At 37.7% G+C, this 19,197-nt stretch overlaps 1 protein-coding gene across 2 annotated transcripts in view; it reads right to left on the bottom strand.

The window, feature by feature from the left end:
• Positions 1–1,663: 1,663 nt before the first annotated feature.
• Positions 1,664–19,197, bottom strand: part of YES1 (YES proto-oncogene 1, Src family tyrosine kinase) — a 52,561-nt gene continuing 35,027 nt past the window's right edge. For both annotated transcript variants that reach the window (XM_069004566.1, XM_069004567.1), the window contains exons 2-12: positions 18,806–19,078; positions 14,567–14,666; positions 13,802–13,900; positions 10,678–10,781; positions 10,329–10,478; positions 9,952–10,107; positions 9,498–9,677; positions 7,179–7,255; positions 6,699–6,852; positions 6,034–6,165; positions 1,664–5,250 (exon numbers count right to left, since the gene is read on the bottom strand). In XM_069004566.1, coding sequence (XP_068860667.1) covers positions 5,042–5,250; positions 6,034–6,165; positions 6,699–6,852; positions 7,179–7,255; positions 9,498–9,677; positions 9,952–10,107; positions 10,329–10,478; positions 10,678–10,781; positions 13,802–13,900; positions 14,567–14,666; positions 18,806–19,078 — 1,634 coding nt within the window. In that variant the 3' untranslated portion in view covers positions 1,664–5,041. The remainder of the gene's footprint in view (positions 5,251–6,033; positions 6,166–6,698; positions 6,853–7,178; positions 7,256–9,497; positions 9,678–9,951; positions 10,108–10,328; positions 10,479–10,677; positions 10,782–13,801; positions 13,901–14,566; positions 14,667–18,805; positions 19,079–19,197) is intronic.

Raw genomic sequence — 19,197 nt, 5'->3', positions numbered from 1 at the left:
AGGTTTCCCTTTTCAATTTCCAGTCTGTTTCTCAGACCCTGCTGGGTTTACCTAGGTACCTGTCCTGTCTTCTTTAAGGACAAAACAAAAGCAACACGATGGCCAACATGTTTCTGCTTGCCTTCAGTAAATTAAATACCAAGAGAAGATGGACAGTGTTCTGTAAAAATACACAGTGCTGTAAATACTTTGATCCCCTAACAACAGTGGTTGTTAGTTTGACAAAAACTATCCCCTTAAAGAGAATGTTAAAAAATATAGTCAATGTGCTACCTACAAAAAGCACGTTTGCATGCAGAACTATCAAGGAGAATAAGCTCAAAGAGTAGGACCAGAAAAGAGCATGGGTCCCATGGGTAATGCCTGAACTCTGTGAAGTTCCTAGACACACCATATCCATACAGGGAGAGGAGGGAAACCTGACACAAAATCCTGCATCCACACACATTCACCAGGAAAGAAATGCTAAGCTACTTCCCAGTCTGACATGCTGTCTATTTGGGATGCAGGGACCAGTAACACTCTGGTCAGGCTCTCAGTATCTCTCTCTTTTTTTCTTTTTTAATTTCCTAATAGCTGATGAATGTTCATTCTTAGAAATGAGAGCAAAACAATGCTTGGGACTCCCCAACTACTATGAAGGGGCTGTGCAAGAAGCCAGTCAGGGTGAGCTGCCCAGAACCACCACAGAGAACAGAAGCAGCACTTGGCATTAGCCTTGCTCCATTTCTACTGTGCACAAGGGAACAGATGCTGTTCAGTTCCCCTGCATTTCTACCTCCTTTTCAAAATATGACAGAGAGGAGAACATATGACATCTGCCATGCTCAGCCTGCTTCCCTCTGCCCAGTGACGAAGTGTGGTACCTCAGCCGCTTGCCTCCATCCTTCTATCCCACTCTCCCCTTTCCGCCCCTATGCTAAGGGAGAAAGAAGCAGGGAAGCTGTTGCTGTTTCTGCAGCTAACACTCTCTCTGTGTCACTAAGAAAAAGTGCAGAGAAAATAATCTGGTCCTTGAGGAAATGTTAAAGTCTGCAGCTGAGGGTGAAGTTCTGCAGTAGGTTCTGCTTCCAACTCCCAACAATCTCAAAACAGTCTCTCACAGCTAACACCCAGCTAGCCAGGATTCTTGATCAGAACCCAGGTTTTACACTCAAGGCTGTTACATCAAAAAATAGATACAACCACCTCATTTCCATCTCCTGACTCTTCCCATCCTGTCTGGGAAGGGTGTCTGTCAGAGACATGTACTGGGGGGGGGCTCCCAGCCCCACACTGCAGTGCCTGGAAGGTCAAAGGCAGTGTTGTCCCTGTACTATGATGAGGCTGAAGTGGGAGCAACGTGTGTGGCTATGAAGGCACCTGCACTTTCACACGCTTGCACAGAGCCCAGGTACTGACTGCACAAGACAATAGTTATTGGGTGAATCACAGTTCTGGACTTCAGCAATTACCTACCCAGACCTGCTTCTGGTGCCCAGATCAGTTCCAATCTAGCCCTAAATTCCTTAAGCCAGGTGTGAGAATTTGAGTCTCCTCCTTGCAGTGTACTGCTTAGCTTACAGTGAATGCTCCTGTGGTTTAAACCCAACGCGACCACGTAGCTCTAAGTGAAGTCATGTGTTGGGGGAAAGCTGGCACAAATACAAACATCTACAGCATCTCCATGGAAAACTTAAAAACTGAGTTTATTGAATAGATGAAAATAAATAACAGAAGTGGGGGCTCATTAAGTTTACTTCTTTATACTCATTTATACTCATTCCAGCTGTAGATAATGTGTTTTAGAATAAACAGTATTGTAGATGACTGTGGATAAGACAGCATTCCGCCTTGTTTCAGCCCATCAGCAAACTCTAGAAGTCTTTCTTTAAACAAAACAACCCCAGTCAACCAAAATAACCCACCAAACCCAACAAAAACCCCTCCAAACCTTTTCAAGGCTACTTTTCAGTTGTAAGAGCTACTCACAAGCCTGGTGAAATGACAATTCGGTGCTTTCAAGGATAAGAACACGTAAGGTTCTTTTCATAATGCTTTATGCTAAAGTAGGAATGTACTTTATCTAAATAGTAGGATCGTACACATGTTTATGTTTGGAATTTTACTCAAAAATACTATGAAAATATTCTTAAAATACTACAGCTTGAAACAATGCATGACAAACAGTCTGCAGGCCTAGCATGCAGAATGGGAATCACAAGGTTCAGATGGACAACAGGGAGGAGTACAGATTACCAGAAATTACATGATTGTTCTCATTAAAAATAGTAAAACATTAATTACATTACAGGAAATACTAAAAATACAGTAAACTTTGCAGTTTGTAGGTTCTGTAAGAAGAATGGTTTTAGTGCTGCATTAGTTATTACTGAAACTCAAACAGTACTAGCCCCTTGATCTACAGTGGCACTGCATATACATGCCAGGATCTGCACTTTGAGTCGTACTGGTTGTTGAGACAGGTAACATTCAGTGAGGTTGAGATAAAACATTGGCTATCACAAGAACAAATGTATAAAATTCCCTGAAAAATTGGACAGAAGTGAACAGTGGCTGCTAATCCCACACAAAGCAAGAGGAAGGATATGTGCTTGCCTTACAGTGTGGCAGTGACTGCCAGCTGAGAGTTTAAGTTGGATGTGCTCTCACAAGAATCCCAAGTCTGTCTGTCTGTCTGTCCACCACGGGGGTTTGTTTTAAGCCCAGGCAGAACTGTTCTAACCCATTCCTGCCAAGGACCTGTGAACCAGTCTAGAAAATATCTCCCTTTTAACAGCAATAATGCACCATGAACTCACAATCCTGCATGGAAGTACATTAAAACAATTTACAGAGGATAAAAGAAACCTCATGAATCTTTTATTCCTGTCCATCTCCCCTCAATGTGAAGGCTACTCTGCTTTTGGCCCCCTCCCACCTTCTCCCCTCCCCCACCTCAAATAAGCAGATGCAATCAAGGTGAAATTTATTTTGAACCAATTCTGCAAAACAGTTCAACAATGTCATACTTTATAAAAATACTTAGTTACATAATTAAACTTATTACTATTTATATAAAAAGTGTGAATGTGAATTTTAAACTCTGTTAGGGTAAGAACCACATCAAGGTCTTCAGGTGAAACAAATAAATTTTCATAAACATACAAACTCTTTTGGAGAAGTTTTATAATACACAACCATTTACAATGAACATGTTCATTAAGTTAGTGTTTAATTCCTTTACTATACAAGTGTTATTACAAGGAACTGTTCCATTCAGTAATTAAAAATCCATACAATGCCAGTGTCATTTTTGGCATTTTTTTGTTATGACTGTATTAATACATAAACTCATATGATTGTGTTATTAATTTTAAAATATTTAGAAAAATTAAAATTTCATAATATTTTTGGGTTTTTTTATTATTTTCTGTGTGTGTTTTTTTGTTTTTGTTTTTCTTACAGAAAGCCCTTTTAAAATTTGATAACCACAGATGTATAGTTGATGAGCAATGATGAGGGAAAATGAAAAATCATGGCACTGTTCCTACACAGATCTGTTTGGTAGTTGGATTCAATGTAGTGTAAACGCATGAATGTTAAGTTTAGTACCAGAACTATATTACCAGCTATATTATCCACTTTTGTTGGATAGCTTTACAATGATAATATGAATTCCAAGCTGGTAACTAAGTAAGAGTGTTTCAAAATTAAAGTATGTAAGCTTGATCAGAAATTCAAGAACCTCATGCAAATTGTTGCGTTAAAGACATGACGTTATTGCTTGATATGTCAGTAGCCAAAGAAAATAAATCTAGATGTAGTGTCAGCTGGGCTGAATGCCAGCAAGTTTCATCACTTGGACAATATTAAATATAGTTTAACCCTTTAGTTTTTAAACTTTCACATTTTCTTTTGTTTATTTTTAGTTAAATAATTCTGTAGGAAGGGCAGAAGTGGGAAGAGCAACTGCATGTAAGTGTGTCTTAATAGCCAAGACAAGCAAAAGTGCAATCAAATCCCTGAACTAGTGACAGATAGCACTTGTGGCACCCACCCTCATTAACACTTACAAGCCACATACAACAGTACCAAACCTCTCTGAAAAAGGACTAAAAAGTGGCCATTTACCAGCTTCAGTCTTGCTTTCCCAGTGAACTTTGTTCAGGTAGTCTTCCCATACAAAAGCTTGCTGTTGCACTGGAGCTTAAAAGATTAAAGGCTTTCCCCCGTGATTGTATTACATAGCTTCAAGTTCAAATATCATCATACTTTATCAACACAATTTTATAAAATATTGCCTCATTTTCTAGTTACCTTCATTATTCTTAATTAGCTATGCAGAAAGAAAAAAGGAAAAATCTCTCATGCTACTTTCCAGTTATATTAATACAAGTATTAACACAGTGCATTATGCTCTCTAATCTCACTATTGAGGTCTACCATTTAGATCAAGTTTCTCATTCACTGTTCCAATTTCTCTTTTTACCTGCCTACCCTAATTAAGTCCATGAAAGCGGAAGCTTAAAGATCAATACTATAAATCAAATACAGTTGTACCATCTTTTGTTTGGCGGGGGTGGGGGCACACACATGTAGTTTTAAACACAGGGAGTTTTACAGAACTGGAATAGAATTGCTTGGTCCCACAAAGTTCTTCTGCTTTAACAATGCCTTATCCTAAGATCACTAATTCCAGACAATTCCCTCATTAGTAGAATGATTAGCAAATATTGGGAGAATAAAGGATTTGAAACATTGGTTTTTCTGCTATTGTTCACACCAACACTTATTTTTTCTGCCCCGTATTTTCAGTAAGCTTCCTTTGGACCCTGAAAATAAGTTGGGAAAGAGGAAAAAATAAAAACATGTCATTGGTAAATCAGAGTATAACACTTTAAAAGTGGTTTTGTGCAACTGCATTATGAAATTCCAGTTTGCCATTAAGAGCATGCAAAGTAGCGAAGATTTTCTTTCCTGTGATTCCTTAGAGACTTCAGGAATTCTTTGCAAGTCTTTTAGATTTGGCAGATTTGTGCATGTTATATAGACTGTTGGCTTATAAATTGTCTCCAGGCTGGTACTGTGGTTCTGTAGCAGTAAAGTAGTCCTCCAAGAAAGACTGTATATACTCAAATGTTGGTCTCTCATCAGGGTCCTTCTTCCAACACAGTTTCATTAACTCGTGGAGAGACTCTGGGCAGCCTTGTGGACAAGGCATCCTATATCCACGTTCCACTTGTTCCAGAACTTCTCGATTCACCATTCCTAAAGGGAAAGCATATTAGCTCTGAATGACATTATGCAAAGAACAGGTTCCCAAAGTTTTTCAAGAATCTCTTCAGCTGCAATGCATGTGGTTCTGTGAGAACAGAACCTTTAATGAAAACGCTTTGTAGTGCATGATTTTTTTACATTTTGCATTAAATAAGTTTTCTGAAAATTACTTTGGTACACTGGTAATTCCTTAATACCTGGTCCTTATTCCGTATGTACACTTTCTCCCTTTCCCACTGCCTTGGACCTGTCCTTTTAGAAAGGAGACTCAAGCACAAATAGCTTCTCCCTGCCTTAGGTTCCACTCAAGGACCACTTAATTTGAAATCAGGCCAAGAAAAAGGCTTTATATATCCCTAACAGAACTGCCTTACAAATTCCAGACCCAGCAAAGTATCTGTTGAAATATGTTTAGTTTCAAAAAACTGGTTTAGCAGGTTCAGTGTACTGATGCTCTCTGTTGCCTGGGAAAATGTCAAAAGTAGAAATATCAGGAGTAGACAGATAGGAAACATAAGGATACCCACTAATCTGAAATAACCTGTCAGTCACATTTAGAAGTGCTATTATCTTAAAACACTTTAAAATATGCAATATTTAATCTGAAAATAAAACAAAGTATCTTTGTGAACAAAGGAACGAGTGAGGTGTGCCTAAGTTTTTGTCTCTGCTTGTCAACTGTGGGCTCTGAATGAAAGCAAAAAGTACAAAATGTAACTTCAGAGGCACAGAATACAACAAAGAAAAGAAAAATCCATTAAATTTTCCTGTTACCTGGATATGGCACTCTCCCCTTAGTTACCAGCTCTGTCAGTAAAATTCCAAATGACCACACATCCGACTTGATTGTAAACCGACCATACAACGCTGCTTCTGGAGCGGTCCATTTAATTGGAAATTTAGCTCCTACAAACATTGGAAAGAGACTCTCAGTTTTCCCTTACTAATCCATAATTTGCTTACATTTCAAAATATTTTGAAAATAATACTGCACTAAAAACATTTTTATACTTTGCTTTATTGATAAAATTCAAGGTGATATCGGTGTTTTAATATTTCTCAAACTAGGGCATAAACTACTGGCTACAATATCTGGAACCACTAAAGACACCTGAGAATGTGTTAAATATGTTTCAAAAAGTGAACCTGCTGAGCAACTTCTCTGGAATCTCATTTCTCTTCAAACTGTAGCATGTTTATCCCCCAAAAATAATTAAAAATGCTTTTTGAAAACACAAACTGCCACATAACTTTGAACAAAAGAAGTTTACTAGGATTGCACTTAGGTGAGGGGGTCACCCAAACATAGCTGTGAAAGGACACTTACATGCATGATATTTATTCATGAAGACACAATACACAGGCGTGTTCTGCTAAATGTAATAGTTCTAAGCAATTAAAAGGCAACCGGTCTTATTAATTAAATTAATTGGCCTTACCTTGTCTTGCAGTGTACTCATTGTCCTCTATTAACCTTGCTAAACCAAAATCTGCTATTTTACACACAAGATTGTCTCCTACAAGAATGTTAGCTGCCCGGAGGTCCCTGTGGATGTAGTTCATTCTTTCAATGTAAGCCATGCCATCTGCAATCTTAAAAAAAGAAAGTGTTATGAAAGGTTATTTTTCATGACTATATACATTTATCCCAAGCACTGAGCTGCACCCCTTTACTTTAGCTCCATTCCCATTGTGAAAGTATAGAAGTCTAGCATTGCAACCCAGAGCTCTGCACTGATTAGTGTGTCTGGCTACACAGTATCTGCTAATTGCAAACCAGACTGTTTCCTTTCTGACAAATTAAAAACCTGCAACAGAAGATGTAAGAGCAGCATACAATAGCCAGAGCATTCGATATTTATGTTTAGTTGATATCTGATATCTCTTCTCTAAGCACAAAATACAGGTTTTTTTGGTACCTGAGCAGCCATGTCAACCAGCTGTGGGAGTTTTAAGTATTTCCCTTCCCCTTCTTTAAGGAAGTCTAGCAAGCTGCCTGTAAAACATGACACATTTTGGGGGGAGGGGGGGAAGGAAGAAAAAACCAAAACATTAATTTGACCTGAAAACACAAATGAGATTTTTTTTCCTAGACATTATAATTGACACATTTATCTCATGAAATCCATATTTGAAAATCCGTCATTTACCAGAATATGTGAGCCAGTAACGAAGCCCATGGTTACCTCCACGCTGGTAACTAGGTAGTGCAACTCTATCCAAGTGGTTTGGAATCCACTTCAATAATGCAGATAACTAAACAGTAATAAATCAGACTGCTGCTTTTGGCAATACATTAGAATTTTTCCAATGTTGCTGGTATCAGTGCTCCTCCCAGCTGGACTTTCTTCCACTGTACGATTTATAATTACAGAGCAAAAAAACCTCTATGCCTTGCTTACATTTTTCTGCCACCCCCAATCATATACTAGAGAAATTATTCTGAAATTGTTGCATTTTCTTTCTTACAGGGGAAAACAAAACTATCTTCCATTCTTTATGATACCTTATTTTCCTCTCATTTATATAATGCAATTATACCCAGAACATTACATGAGCAGCATCTGAAACCAGTTCCAAGGACCTGTGCTTCTGTTAAGACAGCAACCTTTATTTGTGCAGTAAAGCTTTGTCTCAACACAACAGCTTTCCCTACAGGTGGCATTATGTCATGAGATGAAGGAACATGACCTCTTTCCTAAGAAACTGCTGAAGATTGGCAACTAATCAGCCTTGTCACAGTCAAAATTACAGCAACAAAATTACAAGTGTGGCCATGGTGGGGAAAGAAACCACTTGATTGCATATCCTGAAGTGGATTCATAGCAGTAAGTCTGAATTAGATTCCTCCAACATGACTTTAGTGACTTGCTGTACTTTTGCACAGTGAAAGTGAAAATGTGGCAGACTCCCACTGCTGCTGCTGTTTGCTGTGTGTGTTTGCACAGACTTTTTCTGACCTTGGTTCATGAGATCAAAGGACTGAAGAAGAGCAAAGATTTCACACTGATCTCTAGTAACCTGTCCATGTTGCAAAAAAAAAAACCCAACCAAGTTGGATACTTTGCAGTTTTTACCTGTTTCTTTTCCTTGTAAAAGGGGAAATATAAATAAAAATAAATTGTTCTACTGGCTTAGAACAAAGCAGTTCTATGGTTTTTTTTGTAAAATGTGAGAAGTTTGTCAAAGGTAAGCAATAAGAAGCTTCCAATGGCATTTAAAATCCATAATTTAGACAAATTACAATTCTTTACTTCTGCTTTTGCAAGGTAACCAATTCTGGTAGTAAACTTTGCTTTTCTTTAGACAGACAGTTATAATTTTTTTTTTCCTGCCTTGCTGAAACCTGACAATGAAAACTGATTTTGCATGGCAGGTTTAGATCTAAGAGACTGTCTAGTGTTATTTAGGAACAACAGTAACGCAGGAGAACTTTTTATATTTTCTGTTCCTTTTTACATTTTTAAACTAATACAAGCCTTTAAAAACCCCATCCAAACAGGAAAAAGCAAACCCATACATTTGTGGTGCCATACTGAACACAACTAGCCATTCCCTTGCTTCTGTATCTTATGACGATAATAAAATTTCTCTCTGAGTTGAAGTCTGCATTTTATAAAAAACTGAATAATTGACTTGAAAATCTGCTGCTTCTTAACACTAATATGCTTATGATGTTTATTTCTACATTCTCCCTAAACCTCTAAAGCTCTGTTATAGCAGCAGGGGGAGGGGGAAATGACATGGAGCAAAAGAAGAAGGATGAAAGACTGAAAACAAGGGGATAAAGGAGGGAGTCTGCGAAAAAAAACCACTCAACCTTTTTAAAATTTACTATTACACTGCTGGGAAAGAAACATGAAAAAACCCAAAGCTCAACGTGTTTTTTGATAGCATGACCTGTCTACAGGCAGGCATAATCCCATAATGATATTCCCACCTATACTGTTCCATTTAAATGTGATGGACTGTACACACTAAAAATGAGGAGAAAAAAACCCCAATCTTATACTTGGAAGATTGGCAAGGGTGACACAGATGTGCAAAATATCATGCCTCTGCCCATGATCTAAATCAGAACTGCTCCAAGTAGGTCAAACGTTGTTCATTTTCATTTAATCAAAATTAAGACTTATACTCCAGTTATCTTATACCTAGCATTAATTAAACATTTGATTTACTGCTGAGATCTTAAATAACCTTTTAAGTGTAGTATTTCTAACTGTCCTGTCACACACCTTTTGTCATGAATTCAGTGACGATGTAGATTGGTTCCTCAGAAACGACTGCATACAGTGGCACAAGCTTGTCGTGTCGTAGTTTCTTCATGATCTGAGCCTCCTGCAGGAAAGCTTCTGGCATCATAGTACCAGGTTTTAGTGTCTTGATTGCTACTTTTGTGGTTCCATTCCAGGTTCCTAGAGAAACAGATCAGGTTTTATTCCCCACTGTAATAGTGAAGAGATTTTCTGCTGAAACTGTTTCTTTGCTTCTGTTTTTTTAGCTAACAGAATAATCATAAACTAGAACTATACTGAATAATAATTTTACAATTACATGCAGGATCATAACTGGTATTCTTGCCCTTCATTTCTTTATGATATTATCTTTCCAGATCCCGATACTGATTTACTTAAAATACTATTAAAACTTTCACAGGAACAACCAAAATGTGTCACATTAAGCTCTTACCCATCCACACTTCACCAAAACATCCTTGGCCCAACTTAACTTCCAGCCTCAAAGATTCTCTAGGAATCTCCCAGGCATCTTTTGCTAGTCCCTGTGTTTGTGGTTTCACAGTGGGACACACAGTTGTTAGCTTATGACACAGCCCATCGGCATGTTCTGAAAAAACAGAGAAAATAGTTAACAGCTTCACAGTTAAGCAGGGGTAAGACTAACAAAAGCAACATCTTAAAGTTGATAAAAAGAACTAGTCCATTTACTTTTTATTGAAATCAGAAATAAATTTTATAGTTGTGAATTTTAAGAATAAGCTATGTACACAGTCCTTTTTCCTCACAGTAGGCACAGGGTAACATTGGGACACTGGAACTTGGGCTTACCTCTGTAGTGTTTCACCAGCTTCTGTAGAGATTCAAATTGTGCTCTGGTTGTGATATAGTATCCACCATTGTCAAGTTTCCTGATTTTGTAGTGTTTTACATTATCACCTCTGACCTCATCCCAGTCACGTATAGAAAGGGAATAAGCACCTAGGAAACAAGTCACATCTGGTTCTTCAACAAAATATAAAATCACATTTAATGTATCTCCCCAGCTGTCATTGTACACATACATGGTGTGCACATTCATGTGTATCATGGGATAGCTTAAAAGTGTTCACTATGTCCACCTTGGTGTTGGGGAGAGCAGGGAATGGGAGAGAGAAGAGATGCACAGACACATACATACCTTTAGTGGTTTCACTCTCTCTTACTAAGAAAATACCACGCTGGTTCCCAGGATTTAAAAGTAGCCTTTCTGCATCCTTCCTGCCCATCTTACCAAAATACCACCTAGAAAATTTAAAAGGAAATGTGTAAATAAAAGCTTCCTATACTTTGGTACTCATACAAGCAAAAGATTTAGAAATCTCAAGCATTGACTGGACTACTAATATTCCAAAACAGTTACTGGGCTACAAGTATCCCAAAGATCAGCAAAAGCAATGACATCCATATAATCAAAAGATGAAGATGACCTATTTCTACATGACTCTCATTTCTATAATTTACAAAATACATGTAAAGAGGCCTATATCTGCAAATACTATGGTTTTCTGCTGGTTTAACAATGGAGATCAACATTGAAATGAACACCCCCCTCAGGCTAAGTTTATAGGCCAAGATGAATCAGATGACACACTTTGGCAGCACATTCAATGCTGCAGCAGCTAAAACTCTCTTCTTTAAGCAGTTCTGGCTTTGTTAGAAAACAATATTTAATGCAAAGTGGGTGTGCATAAATATCATTGGATGACAGGTTCATTGAGGCTGGAAGGGGCCCTTGAAGTTCTCCGGTCTGGGCTCCTGCTGCAAGCAGGGTCAGCAGTGAGATCAGACCTAGTAGCTCAGGATGTTGTCCACTTCAGGCTTGAAAACCTTGAAGGACAGACCACCAACCTGGTGCAACCTGTACCCCTCCCTGGCTGTCCTCAGGATGAAAACGTTTCTTAGATTCAGCTGGAAACTCTCCTGTTTCAATATCTGTTACTTCCCATCTTTTTCTACCTCAGTAGAGGGAGCACTTTTTTCCACTGATGATTTAGGAGCAACCCTATGGTAGGTGTCATTTACTTCTCTATGAGTAACATTTCAAATTGCTGAATCATTCTGATATCAAAAAGAACACAGATGTTTTAAGACTTGCATTTTTTCTTGCCTTCAGTTCTTTCACAAAAGGAGTTTTTTCTTCTACACTCCCACAGCATGCTCATCCTGATGAACAGCCTGCACATAGCACTGTCCTGAGCCAGTGATAATTTTAAGGTCCATCTTCATATGAATCCCCAGATTTTGGAATAACATTTATTTCTAACTACATTTTACTTTGATTAGGTGCCTCAGAAGTTACAAAGTGATGTCAAGCGTAAATTTTTGTCTGTCACTGTCTTATCATCAAGCTAATTTGGCTTCATGAGTGATGGGAAAAGTAGTGTTGAAAACTGCTGCAAAACAATGGCTTTGTGGGTGAAACATTTTCTGGGGAAAAAATGTAGATAAAGATGGATCACTTTGCTGGCCATGAACAGAATGGCCTGTGCAATCACATGGGAATTTGAAACTTATTCTTACATTTTGTTGTATTTGCAGTTTGACTCTTGAAGGAGATGTGCAAAGTTAGAAATGGGTATGAGAGTATACACATGGGAAACAATTTGGACGTAACCTATAATCTTAGAAAAGCAAACTTGAATCCTAGTTCATAACTCCACATGAAAATGCCTCTTCCCTGGACTACTACAACAATTTACAAATTACATTGTAGAGTGCTGTTTTATTTCACTACCTATAAAATAATAGTAGGGTTGAATTGCTTTCTTTTTTAGAGACAATTAAATGTTTATATTATGGTATCATTAAAAAAGCACACAAATAATATGGATCCTGTCACAAGCAGTTTCTGCTATAAATGCCTCAGGCTTAGAAAAAGCCACTTAGACAAAATCCTAGCAACTTGGGGCTCTGTACTGCTTTTGCACTGGTAACTCTAATTGCAGTCACAACACAAAATCTACAAACACTATCAAAGCACAGGGCTAACAAACTCTAAAGCAAATGAACTGTATTCCAAATGCTGTGGGGATATTTCCTAAAATTAGCACTGGCTCTTTAAAATAAACACTTTTTAAAAGTTTCCTTATTCATCACCCTTCACTCTCACCTCTAGTCATTGCATAAACCCATGACAAATCCTACCACTCTGTTCTGTCAGTGTTTAGGAGCCATACTTTCTTTGTAAAGGGCTATCATTTCCATTTTATCAGCACTGCAGTTGTAATGACATAAGCTTTTATTAAATAGTTTAAAAAAAGGAAACCTTTGCCTTTTTTTCCAAAAACTAAACAAGAGTTAGTAATTTTAAAACCAGATTAAACTCAAGGGTGTAAAATAACAGAGCATCTTTGATGCAATCATATTTTAATTGCAAAGAACCAAGTGAGAGCAGCAGCAGCAACATGCTAAAGTCTCAGCTTGAGATTCAGGAAACATTTGAACATCAGGCACTTTTCCCAGATGTGCAGTAGCAAACAGAGAAGTGCACAGATCATGTGTCAGAGAACTGCTTATTGGCACTATCATGCCTGTATATTGAAGCAAGAGCTGTATACAAAGCAACTTTGTATTTCTAGTACAACAAATACAATCCCTTGGAACGAGCCTAACTAAACTAAAACTGTACTCCAACCTACGAGTTCCACAGTCATTTCATGTGATTGTCGAAGCACTCCAGGATGTTAGTAAATAAATGTTAGTAAATAAATGTAGGAAGTACTGGTACACAAAGCAGTGTAATTTTCCAAATTCATAGCAGTCCTTAGCATATAAAAAAATTTTGTCCCCAGAAAGTTATTACAGATTAATAGATTAGCAATAATTGTGCATGCAAATGCTTCTGTAGAATGTAAGGTTAGCTCAGACCAAGGATACAGCTGATCTTGACTCAGGGTTTGGCAAGCAAAAATAAGGATAAAAACCTAGAGTTGATGGTGTGTGAACTCTTTAGCTAAAACCCATCCATTTTTGCTTTACATGATACACCAGGTGTGTCCTCCAATTTTTATCATTCTTGAATTCTCCCATCCTTTCTCCTTTAGCCCTGCATGTAAGCAAGCAGGCATAAAACATCCACGTGAGTGTCCACCTCATGCTTACTAATATACATTTGACATAATCCAAGTAGCATTTCTTTCCTTTCATTAGTAGTATTCTCCTATTTTACCCTGAAATGTTACATATAATGAATTAAAAAGTAGTATCACCGCAGGGTACAAAGTGTAGAAGGACAGTAAGATTGACAGGATACAGCATCTTACTCTTCTGCTTGAATGGAGTCTGCAGGAGCTACGTAATTGCTTGGGATGTAGCCTGTCTTTCCTGTAGCAATGGACCTTGCTTCCCACCAGTCTCCTTCCCTGCAATGAAACATCAATTACCTCTTCCACATACAAACAACACATAATTCCGTAGCACCTGTAATGTACTCACATATGAAAGGCAGGTAAATTTAGGCAACGTTATTTTAATTACGAAGGCATCTAAAATCGTTTGTGCTGCACCTACATACCTCTCGTGTTGTGAGCAACACAAATGCCTCTTAGTGGAATTTCATATTTTAAAGATTTGTTTTTTTTTTTTTAATGTAAAACCAAAATGCTTTATGGCAGAGATGTGTAAATAAACATCTGAGTTGTCTAGTCTTCATCTGCCTCTCCAGATCAGAGAGCAACTCCAGGTGCAGAGTTTGGGATGGAGAAGTACATGCCCCCACCTTTGCTGCCCTGAAGGGGGGTAGCTGTGCCTTGCTAGGGCAGGGAGGGGAAGGAAGTCACACAACCAAGAAGAGGTCACAGTTCCTACAGTTCTACATCTGCACCCAAACCCTGATCTCAGGCCGAAAAGTTCCCGTCTTAGCAGTATTATACATTGTAACCCCATGCTTGTTGAATATTGAATGCCTTAAAAAAACAAAAACCAAACCAATCTACTCTTCACTGAAATAGGATATACAGATCTCCAAAAGAACTGAGGATCTAATTATTCCCAACAATGCAGTGAAGTCTGTGAATGAGAACACTTACGTGTTATTTATTATCTGGAACCGTTCGCCTTTCTTAAATGAAAGGTCATCTGTAGTTCTAGCTTCATAATCATATAAGGCCACAAATACAGTAACACCACCTTAGAAAAAAGAAAAAATAATCCCATAGGATATAGCAGTAATATTCCAACACTTGATTTAAGGACTTGTGTGTAAAATAATTGATCATTTTTGATTTGGAAGCAGCAAACACTCTGAGTTGTATCTCATTTTGGAAGCCAGATCAATAATCCGCTCATTTCTTAAGGCAGAGCAATGCCTATAAACAGACATTCTGAAAATATGCTTCCACACCACAAAAGGCCACTAGACACATCACTGGAATGACATTAACAATTACAGCACTTATATACAGAAACCTGCATGACGCATCATCAGTAAAAAAAAACCCCATAGCTTCTTTATTAAGCTTGCTTCTTGTTAAGAAATGCAATTCTGGAAGAACCTACACCACCACAACGGTGAACCATCAGCCACTAATTTTCACAGAAGTTTCTGTTGAATTTAGCCATAAATAACTGATACATTCCCAACTTTTTGAGGTTACACATCAAGACCTACTCAAGGAACTGAACCAGAAATAAAAGTATTCTCTTGGGGACAAAGACATTTCTCTGCTTTAGCACTAACAAATTTTTGGTTCCACCAGGTCTTCCCACCAGTGATGCAGACCCTTGCTGAGGATGAGCCATCAGAGAACAAGGACCAAGACAAGTCACGTGAGGAACAGCAGCACTCCATCAACCCTAAGGAATATGCTTTCCCATCCCACTTCTGGTATAGGGCACGCTGTTGAACATGTCCCCCAGATAGGACAGATGTGAGAGAGGTGGATGGTAGGAAGGCTTCTACACTTACCAAGAGGAAACCTTTTTCTCTACTTTAAAGAACTAATCTATAAAACTGGGCTAAAAGAGGAAGAGGGAAAGGAGAACAGGCTGTTTGAGATGTACAAGCTACTAGCAAAAATAAGGACTATGTACCATAACTAGGAGAAAGTTAAAATAGAAAACTGCAAATAGACAACTCAGGAAGATCTTTTAAGCCCTAGAAATGCTATTTCTCATTTAATGAATGTTTAAGAAGCTTAATGATGGTCCAAACAATAACACATTTTAAAATATATAACACTACATCTTTAATACGCATATATATATGCACCAGGATATACATGTCCACCAAGAGAAACATGTTCCATCTAATTTTAGATCTCAAAGTTAATATGACAGCGATCAGAAAGGAAGAATACATAATGCAATGGGGATAAGTCTATATGCAATATCCTTTTGCAATGTACACTGTCTTAAGAGCTCCTGATCACCTAAATATTTTCATTTGATTTGGCGTCTTCCTGTGATTACAGTCTCTCAGCAGGCCTCAGCTGGAAATGAATTTACAGTTCCACTAGGAAAAACAGAACAAAATCCCCACAGGAGGTTAGAGTAATTGAAGGCTTTTTTAAAAGTGTGATTTATGAACTGAAAATGAATTAAAATATTCCTTAGAAGTTAGCAGCTCCTAATTTAAGTTAAAAATCAAAACAGTCTACAAATTTTTGCCTTCATTACTACATTATTTTGATAACCCAAACTGATATGTGGAGCAAGAAAATTGTGAGGATACAAACAGACTCACACAAACAGAAAGCAAGTGTTACGGAAATAAACCATCCCCAGAGAGTTCTTCTGCAGATGAACACAATCAATACTCTCAAGTCACAATATCACAAAAATTTTTAACTGCATATAAAGAAACTGGGAGACTCCATGAGCCTCAAAAAACTTCATCTACCATAAAACCTCTTTTTGTTCTCAGTCACAAGCGCTATTTTTTCATAGCAAAGAATAATAAAATACTTGAAGAGAACAGCATCAGCACAGAATGATTTAAGCAAAGATACTGTCAAATGATTTTTCAACTCTGTTGCAGCTGTTTTCTTTGTGAACCACTGTGAGGTGATCTAGTTTAGCTGCTCAAGCTATCTGTAGCCACAAGACTTTCCTTAAGGATCTTCCTTTCATTAGGTCAGTATTCCTATCCTCTAATCTATGACTGGTTTTGGAGAGAAGACTTTAACTTCTTGTTCAGCATGGGGATTACAGAGCACTAGTACTTGCACAGCTTCACGGAAGGCAAGAACAGCAGCCCATTTTTCTGTTTTGATTTTCAGCAATATTCTATTAATTCAAAGCATCTGAAGACAGACCATGTGTAATACAGGAGCAGGGTGACTAACTCAGATTTCTTTTTTTCTGCTCTAGAGGAATAAAAGATGGCTCAACTCTATTCAGCCTGACTACAGGCCACGATGACAACCATATCATCCTCTTGTCACACATCACTGATCAACTGCATAAGTACTACTGACACTTACATCCTGTTTGACAAGCCCATCTATTCTCCTCTCTTGTGAAGCAAAGGGCAACAGAATGTGATCCAGTGTTTTACTGGTCACAAACACAAAAAGCTTACAGCCAGATGAAGGTTGTCATCTCATTCACTCACAAAAACACCCAATTTCGACTGATCTGAAAAGCAGTACTGAATTGACCAAATAATTGTTAGAGCAATTTTATCTATGTATATACTTATTTTTTTATTTAAAATGTGTGTTTTTTTGTGGATAGGCTGATTTTACAGAACGAGGAGGAATAATTTAATATGCAGTATCATTTTGTCTAATTGCAAAACAATGGGAGCATTCACACAAATCAGCCTGCCTGCTGATAACCGATTTCACACTGATGAGATATTAGACTCTCTTTTCACGAGAAATCTCTCTTGTTGACTCTGGTTCAAGATATAACATGCTTAACTACCAGCAGGAACAAGAACAGGGAACAGAACATCCCGTCTGGTCTCTGCAGAAAAGGATTTGTGGTACCTGGTGGGGGGCTACATCCCTGATGTCTGGTTATGCCCAGGAGTGCCTGCATGCACTGCTGGAGATTCCTACATGACCAAAGAACCAGATCTAGTAAGAGGTTCTTGGAGGAGATGAAATACAATAAACTTTCCTCAGCAGAGCTAATGAATATGAAGAAATGCTGCCCTTATTTAATTTCTGCATGTTCATCCAAAACAGGGATTCAGAGCTGACTCATAAATGATACAGGCTAGATGTTCATTTTAATTACTTGGCTTTTAATGTATTCCCAAGAAAAGGACTACAAGGTGATTATCATTACCTGACAATTCATACTTGGTTTCCTGAATTGCTTAATGTCAAGGTCAGAATGCATCTTCACAGATCTCAAATTTCTCGTGTTTAAAAGACTTTAAATGCCGCAGTAACATTGCAAACATTTAAGCACTGTAATTGTGCCAACATTAGAGGTTTGTGGGAAAACTAGAAGTAGACTAATAAGAAATTATTTACTCTGTTTTGTGTAGTGTCTGTGCAGAGCTTCTAGAATAAATGTCTTTCTTTCTTGTGTCTCTCAAAAAAAGGATATATCCCAGCTTTCTCTCAAAAATATCCATCTAAACTGTGAAATTAGCTCTGTGGACAAAATCAGTATTCTTGTGTGTTTTAAGATTTTGATATAATAGTGAGCTTATAATACCAAATGTGCACGTTGCTTTAAAATGCTGTATCCTCTATACCTCAGCCAAGAAGGTCTCTGTACGTTGCAAATTCTATTTTCACATTGCCCATTTTGGTTTTAATATGACCACCAACAGTGAGAATTCTGCTCTTTCATTTCACATGTATTATTCCCATAGTAAAATACACAGAATATAATGCAAATCCTGTTTAGCTTTATAAATTGATTCAATGTTGTACTAATATAACTTAATCAGACTTGAAACCAGTTTAAAATAGCAATTTCCTGAATCTGAAGTGTTTTTCATTTTGTACATCTCTCCATGTTTAAAGCCATTATCCCATATGCATCCCTTCAACAGCTTAGAACTTCTAACATAACTTCATCAACTATTGCCATTACTGTCTTTAGTAAAATTTCTCTGTGCTGTGATCCTAATTGTCTCCACAAAAATAAAAGCCTAAACACCCAACCTCCACACCCCAGTCACTAGTGAATACAGGCTGCATTATTATCTGAGCAGTAAAGATATTGAAAATCTAAAAGACTATTTATTTTAAATTTGCAATTTATTTTTGTACAGTGAGGTGTCTTAGTATTTTTTTGGCTACAACTGTCAAGCAGCTATAATAATAAACAATAATAATAGCATCATTTTCTGTAACACTCACCTGTTAAAGTACTAGGATATGGACTTGGCACAGCTGAAAATGAAGATGATGCTCCTCCAAAGGGTGTCATTCCTGAAGGCCCTCCAAAAGGAGTCATGGAATGACTATTAAAATTAACTGCTGATCCCTTTATTGACGGTGACTGTGTTGCTTGGCTGGAATCTGATCCATAATGACTGACATGGGAAATAACAGGTTCCGGAGCATTTTCAGTTCTGTATTTCATGGCTGGGCCTTTACCTTCTTTGCTTTTAATGCACCCCATGGTTGCTCCTGTGAGAAAAAGAGAGGGAAAAAAAAAAAAGAGTTCACTTTCGTGTTGTGTTTTTTGGTATTTAACACAGAATATTCCCAAAAAGTTAACCCAAATCCTAATATATTACTGTTAAACC

The sequence above is a fragment of the Aphelocoma coerulescens genome, chromosome 2, assembly GCF_041296385.1.
Source record: "Aphelocoma coerulescens isolate FSJ_1873_10779 chromosome 2, UR_Acoe_1.0, whole genome shotgun sequence".
In the NCBI taxonomy this organism is placed as follows: domain Eukaryota; kingdom Metazoa; phylum Chordata; class Aves; order Passeriformes; family Corvidae; genus Aphelocoma; species Aphelocoma coerulescens.
Note: the sequence above shows the minus strand (reverse complement) of the source record. Positions and strands in the feature narration are given on the sequence as shown.